A 19,915-nucleotide genomic window follows, 5' to 3' on the forward strand; every position below is an offset into this window, starting at 1 on the left:
AGCGTATCCCCCGACCTCCCGTCAGGGACGGTCGGGCTCCGCCCAACTACATCATGTGCTGGGTGGGGCAGGGCTCGTCCACAATTAATAAAAGTGAGCTTGGAAACCTATGTAATAAAGTTGCTAGCTATTGTGCAATTGTATAGACACATAGAATAGTTTGTTCACTCCCTAGTGTTCTGAAGGACTCTACTGCAACTGAACTACCTCTGTTTCTGCTCAGAAGCAATCATGGCTACCGATACTAAAAAAGCCACATCTCTGTTGCTGACTATTCCACTTCTGATCCTAACGCTGGGCCTGTTCCTGGCCATGTTGGGAACAGGTAGGCACTCTTCAGTCTATTGCAGAGCTGTCGTTGTGATGCTATACCTGTGTGTAACAATAGACTTACGTGGAGCTTCGTGTACAATTAACTAGTTTTCGGGTGTGGCCCACCTAACAATACAAAGCCGAATCGTAGCTATCTATCTATGGCCGCTGTGTATATATGTTATATAATCACTCTCTGCAGGTGCGTGGGGCATAGTGGAGGCTATTAACCAAGACCCTTGTGGTAACCGCAACCTGACAGGTTTGTTGGGCTGTGAAGTCCAGATATCCCTCACATCACAGAGTGGAGACCAACTAACTGACCAACCCTTCGCCTGGTATAACTGGATGGGTACGTGCATTGAAAAACACTATCTGCTCTCATATTTCATTTTGTTTGTGTATTAGCAAATCCTTGCGGAGTAGCGGAGTACCTGTGTGTACACCGTACTGATGATGTGTGTACACAGTGCTGATGATGTGTGATCATGTTGCCTTCCCAAATAATGATGTGTTATAACCTGACTGTCCCTGTGTAGTGGTGTCTACTGTTGTTGGTCTCTTGTGGGCCGTGGTGACCACTCTAGCTGGACAAGCTCTCCTCTGGACTGTGGAAGAATTTAATAAAGACAACAAGAAAACTGGTGGACAGTAAGTGGGTGACTATAGATGCATATTGAATAGCCTTGTAGTGTGTGTAATGTGTTACTGACAACCTGACAGTACGTATGACTCTCCCTGTGCAGTGATCTTGAGATGCAAGAATTACATGGCAGCAGAACTGATGGTTCTGTAGAGGATGTAGACAGTGGAGTCGTGGCTCAGGTAATGGCAGGGGCAGCCCCTTAATAACAAGGGAATAATTGGGGGGAGTCCCTGGGGTTCTCCCTTCATGTGCAGTGCTGGTGCTGGTAGGTACACACTCAGACTACATAGCATTGTTGATACAGCTATTTTGGCTGAATGCCTATTGCATCGTTTGCATGTACTCATTCTTAATCTTAATTCTGTAGAAAACCATCACGATCATAGGCTCTGGTGCAGGGGGAGGTACCAAGATAGAGCTGGAGCCCTCACCACTGCGGAAACTCACATTGGGTGGAACTTTTGGTCTTTTTTTCTGTCTCTTCTTTCTGGTGTTGGGAATTATGTCACGTGAGTTTAGCCTGCTACCTTGTGACAGCTACCCATACACACAGCGAGGCCGCATTGTCCAAATAACTTAAATTGCAAAAAAAAGTGTATGCCTAATTTTACTATCACCCCCTTCCCCCCACACACACCCTCACACACACACATACACCCACCCACACCCACACACACACATACACACACACACCCTCACACACACACACACACACACACACCCTCACACACACACATACACCCACACACACAGTGTTGTGGGGGATTGCTACAGCGTATGGGAACACCAGGACTGACAACGTCGTCTTGGCAACGTATGTAACAGTGGAAATACTCACTGCCATTCTACTTCCGATATTTTTCTTCATATCTGGAATCCTATTGGCCGGAATACTCGACTTCATCACGTGGGGCAGGCTCGATTTGCGTACTCTTATTCCAAAGTTTCTGAGAGTTGTAAAGTTTGAATCTGGATTAAATGAGAACAACGATCCCTTTGATTATTGGGTCATTGAAGATACCTTCCATTTCCAAGTGGACCAACGGGATCACAGTAATACGGCTGATTTCCGTAACTCGTTTGACAAGTTTGGAGCGACATGGGCTCTCAATATCATTGTGTGTCTGGGCATTCATTTGCCAGTGGCTTATTTCGTGGACTACACACTGGACACTCAGGACACTCTCCTAGCTCCTGATGGTTGCGACACTATCGACTCTACCTATCGATGCTTTGAGGCTATTTCTCTGGAGCCCGCTGGCTGCATGGACACAAACGGAACTGTACATTGCTTCAAGTTTCTACGATTTGGTGTAGATGTTGACATCATATCTGCAGCCTCCACAGCCTTTGCTTTCTTCCTCATAGCATCGACTGCGTTCACCTCTCTCTTCACCATCATGAAGATATTGCTTCACCTCAAACCAACCCGCTGGTGGGGCCTGACTTACATTATTGTTGGTGGACTTGGTTTCCTTGGAGCTATAGGTTTGGTGATATGGTGGGCCACTGGTTACGTGGCCCCTCTCATCAACGAGATTATACATTTCAATATCATTAATGTGGCGCAGTTTTTCATGGTGTGTGAGTACTTGTTCATTGTCGGTCTGTTGCTAGTGGCGGCTAAATGGTGGGAGAATGTGCCCGTAGCTGAATACAAGCCCAAGCAACGGAGGGAGTTGGTTGAATATGTCACTGCTAATCGTGGCGAGGTGGACAAGGCAGCTAGCGATCACGCCAAGGAGACCATCGCTAAGGATAAAGCAGCGGAGGCCACTGGAGACAAACATGGCAAGGAGGGTGCAGGAGATAAATCCCTGACACATAACGCTTAATTAGAACATTAGAACATTGGAACATTGGAACATTCGGAAAACTGTAATCTTTTACGAGTATTGCATATATACAATAGCTAATTTTTGCTGTTAATTACGTTCACTATAATAGCTGATGCTTCCCTAGCCTCCTTCACAAGGCGAGCGGCCTGGAATCGAGGCTGATGCTTCCCACGCCCAGTTCCTAATCAGGCCGATTTTTCTTTAATGAAACGCTAGCGACGTTAAGGGTCAAAGGTCATCTTGGGTACGCACATGCGCGGTAGATTCCTCATGCTGGTACCCATGCAGTCAATGGTGGACTTCTGTAGCCTTCGTTAAGTATATACAGAGCCACTGATATAGCCGTACACTGAGAACCAGTCTCGCTAGCCACTCCTATAGACGCTACCCACCTCAAGACACACAGAACAACCAAGGTGTGTGTGTATCTACTCTATAGTATAAACTCCCCCCCCCCCCCAGGCCCTCCATTTGTCATAATTGAAGAATGTATTGTAAAGTGTGAGGTTGTAATGACCTGCCGATATTAGACAAATCATTAATTGTTAATGTTAGGTAATGCCGTAGCAGAGGTGACGATATTTGACCCCCCCCACACACACACATAAACACCACCCTCACGTCACACACCCCCACACACACACACACCACACACACGCCACACATAGATGGATGTGGACCAAGTGTGTCAGGTGCTGGAGGCTACTATATCACCAGACACAGCACAGATCCAGCTGGCACAGCATCAGTTAGAGCAAGCTGCCGCTGCTAACCTGGTACGTGGTATCAGAGCACATGCACACAATAAGAATAGCTATTTATTGAATCATTTACTGGAAACCCTCTCAATTCACACTCGAAATTATAGCACCATTTGTTAGTGTTGCCTTTACCCCCCCCTCTCTGTAGCCTGCGTTTCTGCTTGCCCTGGCAACGGTCCTCGGTGATGTGGCCAAGTCCAGTACAGCTCGTATGGCGGCAGGTCTACAACTCAAGAACTACCTGACTAGCAAGACTCCCGAGATCAAGCTGCAATATCAACTGAGATGGCTGTCAATAGACATGGCAGTCAGAGAACAAATCAAGAGCATTGTGAGTACACGGTTGGTTGGTTCCGTACATTCAACTATACTTTTAATCAATGGTTCGAGGACTCTTTCAGCTGCCATAACTTTAGTACCGTTGATCCAATGTCAAAATTTTTATGATTTTCTGAAAGCTTAGAAAGAGACCTTTCAAATAGTGTCATCAAAATTCATATTTGAGAGATTAAAGTATTTGTCAATTTGGCCGTACCATGAATAATACAATAGTCCATGGTCCAAGGCCGAAAAATGACAAATTAGGGCCCCAACGAAGTTGTGGATTTGATTACATCATTTGAAAGGTATTTTTCTAAGCTTTCAGAAAATCATAAAATTTTTGACATTGGATCAACAGAATTCAAGTTATGGCCGTTCAAAGATGCTCTATAGATCCCCTTCATTTTGAGAGTACCGTATAGCGGGTAAGTTTCGTGGGGTAAAAAATTTGTTTAGTCTCGTGGCTGCACGGCATTCCTACGTTCAGATAAGCCATGCCTACGATAAAATTTCGTGGAGGTCAGCCTGCCCACGAAAATAACGAATATTTTACCCCACGAAAATTACCCGCTATACGGTACTAGAGTTGGCTCTGTAACGAGACCATAACTTGAATTCTGTTCATCCAATAATTATTTAGCAATGTTTATGATTTTCTGAAAGCTTACCTTTCAAATGATGTAATCAAAGTTCATATTTGAGAGGTGTCAATTTGGCCGTACCATGGATAATATAGCCCATGGTCCAAGGCCGAAAAATGACAAATTATGGCCCTGACAAAATTTTGGATTTGATTACATCATTTGAAAGGTATTTTTCTAAGCTTTCATAAAATTTTTGACGTTGGATCAGCGGAATTCGAGTTCTGGCTTGTTGAAAGATGTTCGGAATCTCACTATAATTATTGGTGTAATGGTTTGGGGACTCTTTCAGCTGCTATAGCTTGAATTCTGTGATTCCGATTTTCTGAAAGCTTAGGTTCCATAGCATGAATAGGTTTAGTACTAGTTATGCACGTGATTAAGCCGACCTGTAGCTCTGTCCATGAGCATCAGGTGCGCAACATGTGCAGATATTATGTGCTCCAAGGTTTTTACTGATCAGTCGACCTTTGCCCCCACATTGAGTGATCCTGGGACCATGGAACAGCTGCCAAGAATTGTGTCACATTCGTTTTATAGCGTTAATTCATACGCTCTTGTACTGATTTTAATATTTCTTTCTTTTAATTGAATGTTTTTCTCCCCCCTACGGTGCAGATTCTCTCCACTCTTGGCACAGAGGCGAGTCATCGCTCAGCCTCACAGTGTGTGGCCTTCATAGCAGCTGCTGAATTGCCTCAGGCCCAATGGCCGGGCCTGATCCAAGCTCTCCTGGTCAACATGACTACCAACCCCACCACTTCTAACACCAAAGTCACTGAGAACTTGAAGGAAGCATCACTGGAGGCCATTGGCTACATCTGTGAGGAGCTGGTGAGTGAGAGGTGTGTGTGTGTGGGTGGGTGGAGGGGAGCCGTGGCTACTACTATCAGTCTAGATACGGGCTTCAGTAATGTGCCCACAATTGAGGGTTAGAGGGGTGAGTGAAGGGGAGCCGTGGATGCTACTATCAGTCTAGATACCGGCTTCAGTAAGGTGCCCACAATTGTCAATTTAACACACATTGTTTTGTAACCCAACGCATGTGGATAATTTGTGTCTAATACCAACCATAATTATCCCTGTGTAACAGTGAACATCTGTTATCTTCATGACTAATATATCCTCCCTTCTATAGGAGCCCCGGTTCCTGGCCGCCCAGTCCAACGAGATCCTCACTGCCATAGTACGAGGCATGAGCAAGGACGAGCCCACTCAGAGCAACACTGTCAAACTAGCCGCCACCAAAGCTCTCCTCAACTCACTAGAGTTCACTAAGGCAAACTTTGAGAAGGAGGTACGTACATGTGTTGTCATGACAACCCGCTGTACCGTCTATATAGTAATGGTTTTGAACAATTTTCATTTGAATTCTAATTTTTTTATTGTGTACCACTCGTGCAGACGGAGCGTCACATTATCATGCAAGTTGTGTGTGAAGCCACTCAAGTGCCACACGTGCCAGTACAAGTGGCAGCACTACAGAACCTGGTCCGCATCATGGGCCTCTATTATCCTCTCATGGAGGCGTACATGGGACCAGCACTGTTCGCTGTAAGATATCTACTGCTGTATTTATGCGAGACTCTAAATATACAACATTTGGATATTTCTCCCACATTATAGCACGATATCGTTTTGTGTACACAAGTTTTTCAAACCTTAATTATTTTTAGTGGTGCCTTAAATCGAATAGTTATCATGATCTGTGCCCATCCCCTCTTTCTGCTAGATCACCCTCGAGGCAATGAAGTCCAACGTTGATGAGATAGCTCTGCAAGGGATAGAGTTCTGGTCCACTGTTTGTGACGAGGAGGTGGACTTGGCCATTGAAGCCGCTGAAGCCAAGGAACAGGGCAGACCACCAGAGCAAGTCTCGAAGTAATCAAGCAGCCATACAAATTATATTCTGAAAGCTTAGAAGTTAATTAACTATGATTTTCTAAAGCTTGAAGAGAGGCCTTTCAGAAAATCACTCACTATAGCTCTGAATTTTTTCTCAGAAAATAGGAAATTATGGTCCTTTTCATATTTGGTTTGTGTACAGGTTCTATGTGAAGGGTGCCCAACAATATCTGATACCAGTGCTGCTCCTGTCACTCACAAAGCAGGTAAGTACGTAGATCACATGACTGATCACATGGCTGATCACATGACAGGAAGAGTTTGATGATGAGGATGATTGGAACCCGTGCAAGGCCGCGGGCGTGTGTCTCACTCTCATGGCTTCGTGTTGTGAGGATGACATCGTGGCGTTTGTGATCCCATTCATTCAAGAGAATATTGTGAGCAATGACTGGAAGTTTAGAGATGCTGCCATCGTTGCCATGGGATCTGTTCTGGAGGGGCCCTCCCCTACCGCACTGGAGCCTGCTATTGCTAACGTGAGCCAATATTATAAATGTTAAAAGCTACAAAAGTGTTGCCAATCATGGTTCATTGTGTGTACGCCCCCTCACCACACACACCCTCACAGATTGTGGAGCGTCTGATTGGTTGTATTGGGGACGAGGCTGTACAAGTACGAGACTCTGCAGCGTGGACTATTGGTCGTATCTGCGAGCATGTCCCCTCCGTCCTGCTCACTGACATCACCCTCCCCCCGCTATTACAAGCATTGGGGGTGGGGCTTGAGGGAGAGCCAAGAGTAGCCACCAATGTCTGCTGGGTATGTGTGCATGTGTTTCAGTAATATACTGTCATCACCACACGCCCCCTCCACTCCCCACACACCCCACTAGGCCTTCTCCTCTCTGGCGGAGGCAGCGTATGACCAGGCGTGTGATGACACCAGCGAGGAGGAGGAACCAGCCACATTCTGTCTCTCTACTTCATTTGAGCACATCGCCACTAAACTATTGGCTTGCTCACAGAGGGCGGACGGAGGGACGGGAAACCTTAGGAGTGCAGCGTACGAGGCTCTCATGGACCTCATCAAGTTCAGTGCAAAGGTACCGTCCCTAAACCACACCCACTGAGTAATTACACACCCGCCCACTCCACTCCACACATACACACGCCCACAGGATTGCTACCCAGTGGTACAGAACACAACAGCCATCATATTGGAGAGTATTAAACATGTGCTGAATATCCAGGTACATACGCTCGTTGTCTGGTTGTCATGGTAATGTATGCCCCCCACCCTACGACAGGTGTCCCAGTTGAGTGGGGCAGACAGACAACAGCTTACTGACATGGAGTCGTTGCTCTGTGCAACACTGCAGTCCTTGCTCAGGAAGGTCAACACTGAGGTGAGTCGCTGCTGAACTATGTACCCTATAGCGGGTATATTTCGAGGGTATAAATGTTTGTGGTTTTCGCTGATTTAAGTATGTACTGCGAACATTTATATCAGCGAATTTAATATCGCATGCATGCTGCAAAAAGGCTGCTATTCAACAAAAATTAAATCCTCGAAATATATCCGCTGTACGATATATTACTTAGTTATGCACGTGATTAAGCCGACCTGTAGCTCTGTCCATGAGCATCAGGTGCGCAACATGTGCAGATATTATGTGCTCCAAGGTTTTTACTGATCAGTCGACCTTTGCCCCCACGTTGAGTGATCCTGGGACCATGGAACAATTACCAAGAATTGTGTTTATTACGTACTTACACACACATGCACCCACCCACTCCACTACACACACACACGCCCACACACACACACAGGACATTCAGCAGATCTCTGACACTGTAATGCAGAGCTTGCTAGTGATGTTTCAGTCTCACAGTGGTCAGTCAGGTGGCGGTGTACAGGAGGACGCCATCATGACAGTGGGGGTTCTTGTCGAGGGTGAGTATACCGTATATCTTCTAATTTATCGGACAGCAAAAAATAATTATTTTGGAAATTGTCCGGGTATAATTGGAACAGATTTTTATAGAGCATGCGAAGTGTCCGGAATAATTAGAACAAGCAAGCAGCTGCATGCGAGCTAGCTAAGTTTAATAGAACAGGGTACGACTGAATAGTTGCACTAGCTATCTAAAACTAGCTAATCAAAGCTATCTAACTGCAGTACTGTAAGTCTTACTTGCCGTCTATATGATAACTCCAACTTTTCAAGGTATTGTCCGGATATTTAGAACAAATGTAATATTAAAGTACTGGAGTGTCCGTTGTATTAGAACAACGAAAATTGCCCAAAAGAGTGTCCGAGGTAATTAGAAGTGTCCGATAAATTAGAAGATATACGGTAATAATGATAATTTGACCACACCCCCTCCACACCCACACACCACCCCCCACAGTCATTGGGGAGGGGTTCGGTCGCTACATGGAAGCCTTTAAACCGTTTCTACTCCACTCACTACGGAATTATGCCGAGCATCAGGTGATCTGTTGGCATAGCAACATGTGTGGCTTATATATGTACTTTCTACATGTACAATGATTGTATACTGCTTGTTTCATTTGCATCGTGTGTGTGTGTGTGTGTGTGTAGGTGTGCCTTGCTTCAGTTGGTTTAGTGGGTGATCTGTGTCGCTCGCTGGGTCAAGGTATCGCTGGATATTGTCCTGAGTTCATGGCCATACTACTGGAGACATTAGGAGTAAGTACACACAGAGAGCCTCCCACACACACAAAGAGCCTCCCACACACACACAGAGAGCCTCCCACACACATACACCCTCCCCACACACACAGCCTCCCACACATATACACCCACACACACACAGAGCCTCCCACCCACACACACACACACAACCTCCCCCCTCCCCACACACACACACAACCTCCCCCCTCCCCACACACACACACAGAATCTATTACTATTGTTAATTGCACACACAGAACTCGACAGTCCATCGCTCCCTGAAGCCTCAGATCCTCTCCACTATAGGAGACATTGCACTAGCTCTGGGCCCCAACTTCCAACAATACCTTGAGGTGGTCCTACAGATATTACAGCAGGCTGCCTCCATCGAGTCAGACAAGGTAACCTAGGCAACAACGCATGTGTACAGGCTCTAACCCTCTCTCCTGTGTAGACTGACTTTGATATGATTGATTATGTGAATGAGCTGCGTGAAGGTTGCCTGGAGGCATACACTGGCATAGTACAGGGGCTCAAAGGAGATAACAAAGATCAAGTCAACTGTAAGCATATACTAATAAGGACCCCCCCTGGTGCTTAACCCCACCCCCCACATAGCTGCAGTACAGCTGATATCCAATCATGTGCCCTCTATCATTGCCTTCATTGAGAGAGTGGCTGACGACGAGGAGCACACTGATGCTAATGTGGCGACATGCTGTGGACTGCTGGGGTGAGTGGGTATGGAGCATCAAACTAGCACGCATGTCTGGTAATGGTCATCAACCCTGCCGCGTATATATGCTGTTACTGTGTCATTTACCATAAATTGTTATAACTGGCTTGGCTACTACAGAAATGACATTGTGAATCACCAAGTTTATATGGTATTATTTTATCCAATGTGTTGTCTGTTGTAGGGACTTGGTGACAGCATTTGGAGTAGCTTTGGGCCCACTTCTCAACAACAAGGGCTTACTCACCAAACTAGTAGCCGAAGGTCGGAGGTCACGTATGAAGAGGACAAAGACACTGGCTGCCTGGGCAACACAGGAGCTTAGCAAGCTGAGCAGTTGGTAAGAGGGTGTGGTCAGTGGGTGTGGTTAACTCATGTACTCCTCCCCTGCAGATCCCGGACCACTGACTTGCTGTAGTTGAATAACTGTGTTGTATGTGTGTCACTAATTTTGTCACTAATTTCTGCCAATTCATGCATTTTGTGTACCTTACATGTAATGTTGTTAATTATTATGGAACTTCTTTATGACTGTAATAATAATGTGAGATGGTAATAATCAGTGCATGGAAGGCCGGGGGGGGGGGGGCAAAATATAAGAATTTATTATGGACAATAAACAAAATAATTATAATTATGTACACATATATGAATTATGCAGTTGCTTATCATCTACAATAGGGTGTACGGTCCGGCATTAGATCCATTAGATCACGTTTTTCCATCGTTTTCCTCACCGTTTAATTCCTTTTCATTCTCCTTTTTCTTGTCATTTAGTTCCTTTTCATTCTTTTTCTTGTCATTTAGTTCCTTTTCTTTCTTTTTCTTGTCATTTTCTTCCTTTTCTTTCTTTTTCTTGTCATTTTCTTCCTTTTTCTTGTCATTTAGTTCCTTTTCTCTCTCTCTCTTTTTCTCCTTTTTAAGTTGCTTTTCTCTCTCTATTTTCTCGTCACTAATTCGCTTCTGATTCTCTCTCTTTTCTTTCTGTTCTTGGTTCAGTTTTTTAATATACTCTGTCATATCCTTTCGTTCTTCATCGCTCCGCAGCACCTGGATCCAGTAGTTCTTACAGCTGTCCAATGTTCTTGATAGCGTACGCTCCACAATGGCTTCCCTCAGAACAAACCGAATGAACGGAGCTTTCAGATGCTCATAATCAAACTCCCCCAGGCACTTTAGAATACGAGTGATCCTCAGATAGTTATGCATCGAGTGGTTCAAGTTGTCGAAACCCCTTTCCCAGTTACGACCCCTCATTACATCACCTGTAGTGATGAAACACAGTCAGTTACTCCGATAGAGGAGGTGTGGCTTCAAGCAATAAATGTTAGCAATTACCTGTGTACGTTGATGGCAGAATAATACAATGGCTCACCTTTAGTATCAGATATCAGCTCCATGCCGTAGAAGTCCAACATCATTTTGTAGGAGGTGAGGATTCTGCTCAGAGCCTTCTCGTCACCACGGATAATCTGTCGAGAGGGAAGGGGGTTGTTTGAATGGCAATAACCTTAGGTACGGCCAAATTGACAAACACTTTTATCTCTCAAATATGAACTTTGATGACACCATTTGAAAGGTATCTTTCTAAGCTTTCAGAAAAATATGATATTGGATCAACGGAATTCAAGTTATGGCTGTTGAAAGATGTTCAACTACGTACATCCAAATTGTGCAGTTTATAGTTTAATAGTGTGTACCTCAATCTCTCGTTGGTTGAGTTTCTGTGCCTGGTAGTTTAGGCCCTGTTCTCTGATGGGGAAGAGCCACTGGATGTAACCATGGCGATACTCCAACAATCTGTAGTCTCCCCACCACTCCTTGTGAATCTCATCAATTAGCATGTCTAGAGAGAGAGGGGTAGTAGCTAGGGTTGTCTAGAGAGAGAGGAGGGTAGCTAGGGTTGTCTAGAGAGAGAGGAGGGTAGCTAGGGTTGTCTAGAGAGAGAGGAGGGTAGCTAGGGTTGTCTAGAGAGAGAGGGGTAGTAGCTAGGGTTGTCTAGAGAGAGAGGAGGGTAGCTAGGGTTGTCTAGAGAGAGGAGGAGGGTAGCTAGGGTTGTCTAGAGGGAGAGGGGTAGTAGCTAGGGTTGTCTAGAGAGAGAGGAGGGTAGCTAGGGTTGTCTAGAGAGAGAGGAGGGTAGCTAGGGTTGTCTAGAGAGAGAGGAGGGTAGCTAGGGTTGTCTAGAGAGAGAGGGGTTGTAGCTAGGGTTGTCTAGAGAGAGAGGAGGGTAGCTAGGGTTGTCTAGAGAGAGAGGGGTAGTAGCTAGGGTTGTCTAGAGAGAGAGGAGGGTAGCTAGGGTTGTCTAGAGAGAGAGGGGTAGTAGCTAGGGTTGTCTAGAGAGAGAGGAGGGTAGCTAGGGTTGTCTAGAGAGAGAGGAGGGTAGCTAGGGTTGTCTAGAGGGAGAGGAGGGTAGCTAGGGTTGTCTAGAGAGAGAGGAGGGGAGCTAGGGTTGTCTAGAGAGAGTGGAGGGTAGCTAGGGTACAGATACATAATTACTGAACATTTATTTGGAGAATTTTATTATTATATCCGCCCACTCACCATCAGGTTGACATCTCCTTTCGTTTTGGTAGAATTCTACGTTCTGTGTGCCGTGCCCCTCCTCCTTACGTTGCCCCTGGTAACCATCGCGATAGTTCTGAGTATCACGCTGACTATAGCTTGTCCGGTTGGTCCAGAATGATGGAGGGGGTGATGGTTTCTATGGAGACAGACAAGGGTACAGTGACTACAACACTATCATGGCTATGGCTATAGCTTACTTTGCGTGGTGGTTGACGTTGGTAGTCACTAGCACTAGCACTAGGAGGAGGTGGAGGAGGAGGAGGAGGTGGAACAGCTACAGTTGACTTCTACACACAATCAGAACATTAGGTTACTACTGCACAACACACACGCACAACTACACACTCACTCCACATACTCACACACTCCTCACCCCCGCAGCGTCCCAGTTAGCATCACTCTCTCTATCGTCCTTATCTCCACCACTCGCCAGCCCCAGCCCCAGCCCCAGCTCTGCCTTATTAACATCACTGTCTACCTCCATTGGAACATCCTCACCAGTATCAGTGTCAGCCTCAGCCTGACTAGTATCAGTGTCAGCCTCACCAGTAGTAGTGTCAGCCTGACCTGTAGTACTAGACTCCGCCCCCTCTACACCACCACCCTCTGGAGGAATCATTTCAACGTCTGTACTAGAACTCATGGCTAAGCTTATAGCTAGCTAGTCTTATCTCTCAGCTCAGGCAATCTCTCTATTTCATGTGTTTTGCTGACAAGGCTCATGAATAATTAAATATATATAACAATATCAATATGCAATGTAAACATGAAATCAGGGAACACCATAAAATCAAAGGGAACAGAAATGAATGGAAGTGCACGTGCTAGAGCTAGGACATGTCTTCAATGTCCTCTACTATAACAAGTTCAGACTGATAGAAAAACATAAAATTTTTTATTTTCGATCCACAGAATTCAAGTTATGGCAGCTGAAAGATTCTCAAAATCATTAATTAAACGGAGGGGGGGGGGGTGTCTTTCAATAGCTATAACTTCAGTACAATGAAATAGTTTTGCGTTCCCATGAGTGGGTTCAATTCACTAGCAATAGTTTTGCGTTCCCGTAAGTGGGTTCAATTCACCAGCAATAGTTTTGCGATCCGGTGAGTGGGTTCAATTCCAAATTGTCAAATACTTTTATCTCTCGAATATCAACTTTGATGGTACCATTTGAAAGGTCTCTTTCAGAATTCAATTCAAGTTATGGCAGCTGAAAGATTCCCAAAATCATTAATTAAACAGAGGGGGGGGTGTCTATCAACAGCCATAACTTCAGTACAATGAAATAGTTTTGCGTTCCCGTGAGTGGGTTCAATTCACTAGCAATAGTTTTGCGTTCCTGTGAGTAGGTTCAATTCACCAGCAATATAGTTTTGCGATCCCGTGAGTGGGTTCAATTCCAAATTGTCAAATACTTTTATCTCTCGAATATCAACTTTGATGGTACCATTTGAAAGGTCTCTTTCTTAATAATTTTGATTTTAGATCCACAGAATTCAAGTTATGGCAGCTGAAAGATTCCCAAAATCATTAATTAAACGGAGGGGGGGGGTGTCTTTCAACAGCCATAACTTCAGTACAATGTGTTCCCGTGAGTGGGTTCAATTCACTAGCAATAGTTTTGCGATCCCGTGAGTGGGTTCAATTCCAAATTGTCAAATACTTTTATCTCTCGAATATCAACTTTAATGGTACCATTTCTTAGCTTTCAGAAAAACTTTGATTTTAGATCCACAGAATTCAGCTGAAAGATTCCCAAAATCATTAATTAAACGGAGGGGGGGGGTGTCTTTCAACAGCCATAACTTCAGTACAATGTGTTCCCGTGAGTGGGTTCAATTCACTAGCAATAGTTTTGCGATCCCGTGAGTGGGTTCAATTCCAAATTGTCAAATACTTTTATCTCTCGAATATCAACTTTAATGGTACCATTTCTTAGCTTTCAGAAAAACTTTGATTTTAGATCCACAGAATTCAGCTGAAAGATTCCCAAAATCATTAATTAAACGGAGGGGGGGGGTGTCTTTCAACAGCCATAACTTCAGTACAGTTGATCCGATGTCAAAATTTTAATGATTTTCTGAAAGCTTAGAAAATTACCTTTCAAACGATGTGATTCAATCCATAATTTCATGGGGGCCCTAATTTGTCATTATTCGGCCTTGGACCATGGGCTATAATCCATGGTACCGCCAAATTGGCAAATACTTTTAACTTTCGAATATCAACTTTGATGGTACCATTTGAAAGGTATCTTTCTAAGCTTTCAGAAAAACATAAACTATCTGAAGTTATGGCTGTTGAAAGACACCCATTATTCATGAGCACCCTAAGTCTTAAGGAATCCCTTCAGGGAAAGTATAGAAACATACTTAATTAATTAAAGAGCACATTTTTCTGTATAGGAAACACTTGATAAAGCTTTTGTTGCAATTTGTTTAAGGTTGACCCAAAAATTTGCATAACACGCCTGTACTCTGCTGTCCTCCTATATTATTGTCTTATCTCTCAGCTCGGGCTATCTGTCATTTCATGTGTTTTGCTGACAAGGCTCATGAATAATTAAATATATAATTATTATAACACAATATCAATATGCAATGTAAACATGTAATCAAGGAACACCATAAAATCAAAGGGAACAGAAATGAATGGAAGTGCACCACGTGCTAGAGCTAGGACATGTCTTCAATGTCCTCTACTATAACAGGTTCAGACTGATCTGGTGAGCCCACGGGGGATTCCCCCGGTTTGCTGGGGGATTCCCCTGCTGTGCTGAGGGATTCCCCCACCCCCTCATCCTCTGAGCTCACTGATTGGACGGCCATCTCAGGACAACTTGTGGCTTCTTCATTATTCTCTGCACAAACACAACAGTAGTAACTATAATAATAATCATTACTAAGTTAATTCCACAAACCTTTTTTCTTTTGCCACATAACTTTATTATTGTCCATATTCTCAGTCCACGGCCACTCTCGTTGCTGTGATTGGTTGCCATGGGATACGCTGTTGTCAAGGGGGAGGGGCAGTTCAGATATCACGTCAAATACAGCAGCACACACGTCAAAAGAGGGGGCCACGATGTACCCAATGAACCCTGTGTGTGTGGGCGGGGGAGTAGGACATACAGCATTACTGTACAAAACTCCCTGAAATAATATTGCATCCATCAGCTATAGCATATCTACACACACACATGCACACCCTTCACACCCCTCACACACCCACACCCACACCCACACACGTACCTATTTGAGAGTCTGGTAGGTTGGTGTGGTCCCTGTCACAGAGCGGGGAGAGGGGGAGGCCGAGGGAACGCTCACGATCTCCCTGACAGAAGAACTCCTGACACAGTCTATCCGACCACTCTAGATGCTCCGCCCACTTCTTACCAGGATGAGAAATGTCAGCAAGATGGAGGATCAGAGAAAAAGTCTTAGAGCGATCACTACCAAGCAGCTGAGATCCACTGCATGAGAAGAAAAGTTCTGATGAAAAAAAAAAAAAAAAAAAAGGGAGACAGTGGGGTGTGTGGTTGCTATAGTTACTGCCTGCGTACCTGTTAGGAGCTGCCAGTGTAACTCTGGTGTTCTTGAGCTGGTCAAAATGTGTGGACATGTCAGTAGCCAGGACCATATCGATGACCATCCCTCGCACTGACTTGTACTCCTCAGGAGTCAGCCCAGAGAGGATGTTAAACTGTTTCTGTGGAGGGAGGGGGGGAGAACAGCTGGTAGGGACACTTAGACAATATGAACAGCTGGTAGGGACGCATAGACAATATGAACAGCTGGTATAGGGACGCATGGACAATACGAACAGCTAGTAGGGACGCATGGACAATATGAACAGCTGGTAGGGACGCATGGACAACACTAGCTAATACTCCAGTTATACGGATTATTGTCAACAGCTCACTAGTAGACCTCACCTCTCTCAACAGTGTGAAGGTGTGATGGAGGTGGTGGTTCTCCAGTACAGAGCGATCGTTATACATGAGAGCGTACTCTGACCTGTGTATAGGGACAGTACCAGTGATACCATATACCCGGTGACTTTTTTCGTGGCAGAAAATATTCGTTATAATCGTAGGCAAGCTGACCTTCACAAAATTTTCCCCCACAAAAACGTAGGCATGGCTTACCGGAACGCATGCAGTGCAGTGCAGGCAATGAAGCCAAACGAAACTTATATTCACGAAAATCACCGTTTACTAGTTGAACGAATTTTTTCCCCCACCCATGAAAATTACCCGCTATACGGTGCGGATAATAGAACTGACTGCATGCTGCACATGTTGTACAGTGGATTGCAGTGCACTGACTTGCAACAGAGAATTGCAAACAGCAAAACCACAAGTTAGATTGTTAGATACGAATCATTCAAAACTGAAAGGGGAAATTATATTTAGCATATATGTAGTTATTTCGGCCACTTCTGATTGAATAATTCTAGCACATATCTTGAGAAGAAAAAAGACAGAACCTAATCTACCAAAAAGAGAAAGTTGGGGTGTCGCCCGGTTTCGACGCCCCAACTTGATTATGTACTTGACAGGAGTATGATGCATTCAAAAGTTAGGGAAATTACTTATTGATTTGTAAAGAAATGAAGAAAAGTCCCCCAAGAGGGAATCGAACCCACGCCTTATCTATCATATGATCTACGAAGCCACCACCCTAACCACTAAGCCACTCCCAGAGATTTTTATTGTGGTTTTGCTGTTAGGCAATTCCCTGTTGCAAGTGCACTGCAATTCACTGTTAAAACAGATTCCACTGAAGGAATCTTGTCAGTCAGTCTAAACATACAAACAGTTATCACACACTTAGACACACCCACACAGATACAGGTGCTGGCTACACATACAGTGGTCTCTATAACACATTAGCTGATTTGGGGGTAGTGTGTGGGGGTAGTGTGTGGGGGTAGTGTGTGGGGGGGTAGTGGGGGGTAGTGTGTGGGGGGAGTGGGGGTAGTGTGTGTGGGGAGTGGGGGGGAAAATGAGCTAGTTCTTACATTTGTGTGATTTGGAAAGCGTTGGAGGTGCCCGGATGGTGGACATCGTGGATGAGAGCCGACAGTAGGAGTGAGAGTGTGTCCAAGTGTGTGAGGTGTGCCTGTGTGTGTGTGTGGTGGGCGGAGGTGTGTGGGTGGTGGGCAGAGGTGTGGGAAAATGAAATGGGAAATAAAAGTTATCAAACAACCTCTACCTTGAGACTCGAGTGCTGAATGAAATGATGCATAGTTTGTGCCACGTCAGCACCGTGAGTGGCATTATGGTACGGGTTGCCATGGCTACCATAGTCGGCTTGTATCCGAGTGAGGAAATTGTCAAACATGAGCGGAGATATCTAGGGTAACAAAGAGCGACATGAAAACACGTACATCAAAGATGATTGGTCGCTTTGAGCATGACAAGGCTGTCGATAATTAACTCACGTTACAGAGATCAAAGAGATCGTGTCGTTTAAACAACTCAAAACCAACATATCTCAGGACACAGCCCTGGGACACGCCCTCCAGACGAAATATGGGGAATTCCCAACTATCCAGCGACTCCTGGAGGGAATAAAGGATGAGAAGAAGACTACACGAAGCACTTAAATTATAATTTTATTATGTTAGACTGCATTAACATTATTGTGTTCAGCCTCACAGACAAAACCTTTTAAAAGGCAGTCTCAATATGAGGGATGCAGTAATACCAGTAATAATGAGGAAGTGACTTAGTGTATACTAGCTAGATCAACAGTAGTAAGGAAGGGGGGTCACCTTGTAACTAGGATCAAAGGAACCACGAGACTATTCAAGTGTTTCCTACAGAGGAACCAACCTTTAGTATAGAGCTGACACCAGCTGGGTAGGTCGGCCCCGTGAACAGTGCTGGGTCCTTCACAATACTGTGTGTGTGGGGGGGGTGGGTGGGTGTGGGGTGTGTGTGCGTGTGCGTGTGTGTGTGTGTGTGTGTGGTATGGAGTGTGTGTGGTGTGTGGTGTGTGTGTGTGTGTGTGTGTGGGTGTGTGTCAACAAGCATTGTACAAGTCTTTGAAATTGAGAACGGGTAGTATACTACATAATTATATAATTATAATTATTCTCATACCAAATCATTGTCAATTAAGATTAAGAATGTGGCAAAAACAACAAACTTACTGTTCAAAATACTTTCCAATAATGATGGTGTTTGCGACGGCTTTGAATCTGTCACGAGGAGTGAGGGGAGATTTGGGACGTGGGAACACATGCTCATGACGCGTGAAGGTTGTGGCCAGCCAGGCCCTCACTTGAGTGTTGCTCACACTCTCCAACACATCATCACTGGGGGTAGGGGGGGGGTCAGTGCTTTGGGTTAACTACACCACACACAATAAAACAATCGGATACTTAAAAATGGTAACTCTAATAAAAGGTATCTACTACATCAACTGAACAAGAAGAGCTGCATACCGTCAGCAATGTAATACTATAATCATGGTGATACCTTGAGTCAAGATCTTTGTCATCATCAGAAGACAGAGTCAATAGCGCCAGTGAGAGCCCATCCTTCAATACACAGAGGTCAGGGGTCAAACCAGCGTTCAGTTGCTCCAGCAATCCTTGTAATCTATGATATTATGCATACAGATACTGACATTCATTTGGCTCAGAATGAATATAATATAGACAAATTATTGATGTCATACACAGAGCTATAATTATTTTTAGCTAGCTTGCTAGAGACAGAGCTGCAGGTCTAATGCACCAGATACCATTTATATCAACAGTGTGCACACACAGTCATCAATAGCACACCGTGATTGATGTAATTACAGCACCAGAAAAAAAAGTTATTTTTGTGAGACTATGTACATAAAACAAATGAATTTATATGGGTGCTATGGCCGAACATTTCGAACTTCATATAATTAGAGCGCTGTAATTGATGTAATTACGCTATATTATAGCTTTGAAACAATATATTGTAAGGCGGAAACAGAGCAGCATAGTGGGAAATCGTGAGGGATATAGATATGGATTACTACACTTATTAGGTGTTAACTAACACTCCTCACATTGGTGCGAGGTTTGTCGTTGTTGGATGAGCCGCTTCTTGTCCTCTCTCTAGAATAGCCGGCACTACTTGTATCACAACCATAGAGTGCAGCCGACCTGTACAGAGTCACACATCACACACCCACCCACGCACTAGCAATAAAAATACCTAGTCCTATTGTACTGAGTTGTTGTTCAGAAGAGGCTGCTGCGCCATTCATGGAGGCTTGGTCAATACTGCCAGCCGCTGTCACTTTGTTGCTGCGCTTAGAGCTACGGTCCAGTACAGAGTAACATCCACGCAGAGGAACGCAGCCCATGACTACACTTGTACAGATGCTAGAGCATTCAATAGCTAGCTAGCTAGCTAGCTACACAACATTAACTTTGCAAACTGTTATAAATTGACACATGGCCGGAAGTGAATTTTTAATTTTTGGACATAACTTTTATTCGAGACCTGTGACTGGAAGTTTGCGACCTTACATCGAGGCTAATGTGAAGCAAATT

At 44.6% G+C, this 19,915-nt stretch overlaps 4 protein-coding genes across 5 annotated transcripts; 2 read left to right on the forward strand and 2 right to left on the reverse strand.

Moving 5' to 3' along the window:
* Window positions 1-58: 58 nt before the first annotated feature.
* Window positions 59-2,887, forward strand: LOC135337358 (uncharacterized). The gene is made up of 6 exons (XM_064533289.1): window positions 59-325; window positions 515-664; window positions 852-963; window positions 1,059-1,137; window positions 1,326-1,467; window positions 1,712-2,887. Exons 1-6 carry the CDS (start codon window positions 232-234, stop codon window positions 2,791-2,793), a joined length of 1,659 nt encoding a protein of 552 aa, XP_064389359.1. The 5' UTR covers window positions 59-231; the 3' UTR covers window positions 2,794-2,887.
* Window positions 2,888-3,038: 151 nt separating this feature from the next.
* LOC135337350 (importin subunit beta-1-like) lies at window positions 3,039-10,330 on the forward strand. The gene is made up of 21 exons (XM_064533280.1): window positions 3,039-3,212; window positions 3,465-3,572; window positions 3,706-3,888; window positions 5,138-5,353; window positions 5,658-5,816; window positions 5,924-6,073; window positions 6,252-6,400; window positions 6,567-6,630; window positions 6,679-6,903; window positions 6,996-7,187; window positions 7,261-7,470; window positions 7,546-7,617; window positions 7,675-7,773; window positions 8,198-8,321; window positions 8,780-8,862; window positions 8,974-9,081; window positions 9,324-9,467; window positions 9,521-9,629; window positions 9,685-9,799; window positions 9,987-10,142; window positions 10,196-10,330. Coding segments are annotated over exons 2-21 (2,667 nt in total). The 5' UTR covers window positions 3,039-3,212; the 3' UTR covers window positions 10,197-10,330.
* A 55-nt stretch (window positions 10,331-10,385) lies between these two features.
* LOC135337369 (opioid growth factor receptor-like protein 1) lies at window positions 10,386-13,100 on the reverse strand. Its single transcript, XM_064533301.1, has 6 exons — window positions 12,741-13,100; window positions 12,565-12,654; window positions 12,344-12,503; window positions 11,503-11,648; window positions 11,178-11,274; window positions 10,386-11,067 (listed from the first exon to the last, which is right to left on the reverse strand). Exons 1-6 carry the CDS (start codon window positions 13,008-13,010, stop codon window positions 10,514-10,516), a joined length of 1,317 nt encoding a protein of 438 aa, XP_064389371.1. The 5' UTR covers window positions 13,011-13,100; the 3' UTR covers window positions 10,386-10,513.
* A 32-nt stretch (window positions 13,101-13,132) lies between these two features.
* LOC135337357 (dual specificity calcium/calmodulin-dependent 3',5'-cyclic nucleotide phosphodiesterase 1B-like) lies at window positions 13,133-19,889 on the reverse strand. Of its 2 annotated transcripts, XM_064533288.1 has the most exons (14): window positions 19,575-19,889; window positions 19,426-19,522; window positions 18,855-18,977; window positions 18,527-18,691; window positions 18,207-18,273; window positions 17,813-17,932; window positions 17,584-17,724; window positions 17,390-17,490; window positions 16,302-16,383; window positions 15,930-16,075; window positions 15,619-15,839; window positions 15,288-15,467; window positions 15,078-15,227; window positions 13,133-13,232 (listed from the first exon to the last, which is right to left on the reverse strand). In XM_064533288.1, exons 1-14 carry the CDS (start codon window positions 19,723-19,725, stop codon window positions 13,198-13,200), a joined length of 1,779 nt encoding a protein of 592 aa, XP_064389358.1. In that variant the 5' UTR covers window positions 19,726-19,889; the 3' UTR covers window positions 13,133-13,197. The 2 variants fall into 2 exon arrangements, with proteins under 2 accessions (XP_064389358.1, XP_064389357.1); XM_064533287.1 differs by lacking the exon at window positions 13,133-13,232 and having other exon boundaries at window positions 14,920-15,227.
* Between the last annotated feature and the right edge of the window lie 26 nt (window positions 19,890-19,915).

This window comes from Halichondria panicea, chromosome 6 (assembly GCF_963675165.1).
Source record: "Halichondria panicea chromosome 6, odHalPani1.1, whole genome shotgun sequence".
Taxonomy (NCBI): Eukaryota; Metazoa; Porifera; class Demospongiae; order Suberitida; family Halichondriidae; genus Halichondria; species Halichondria panicea.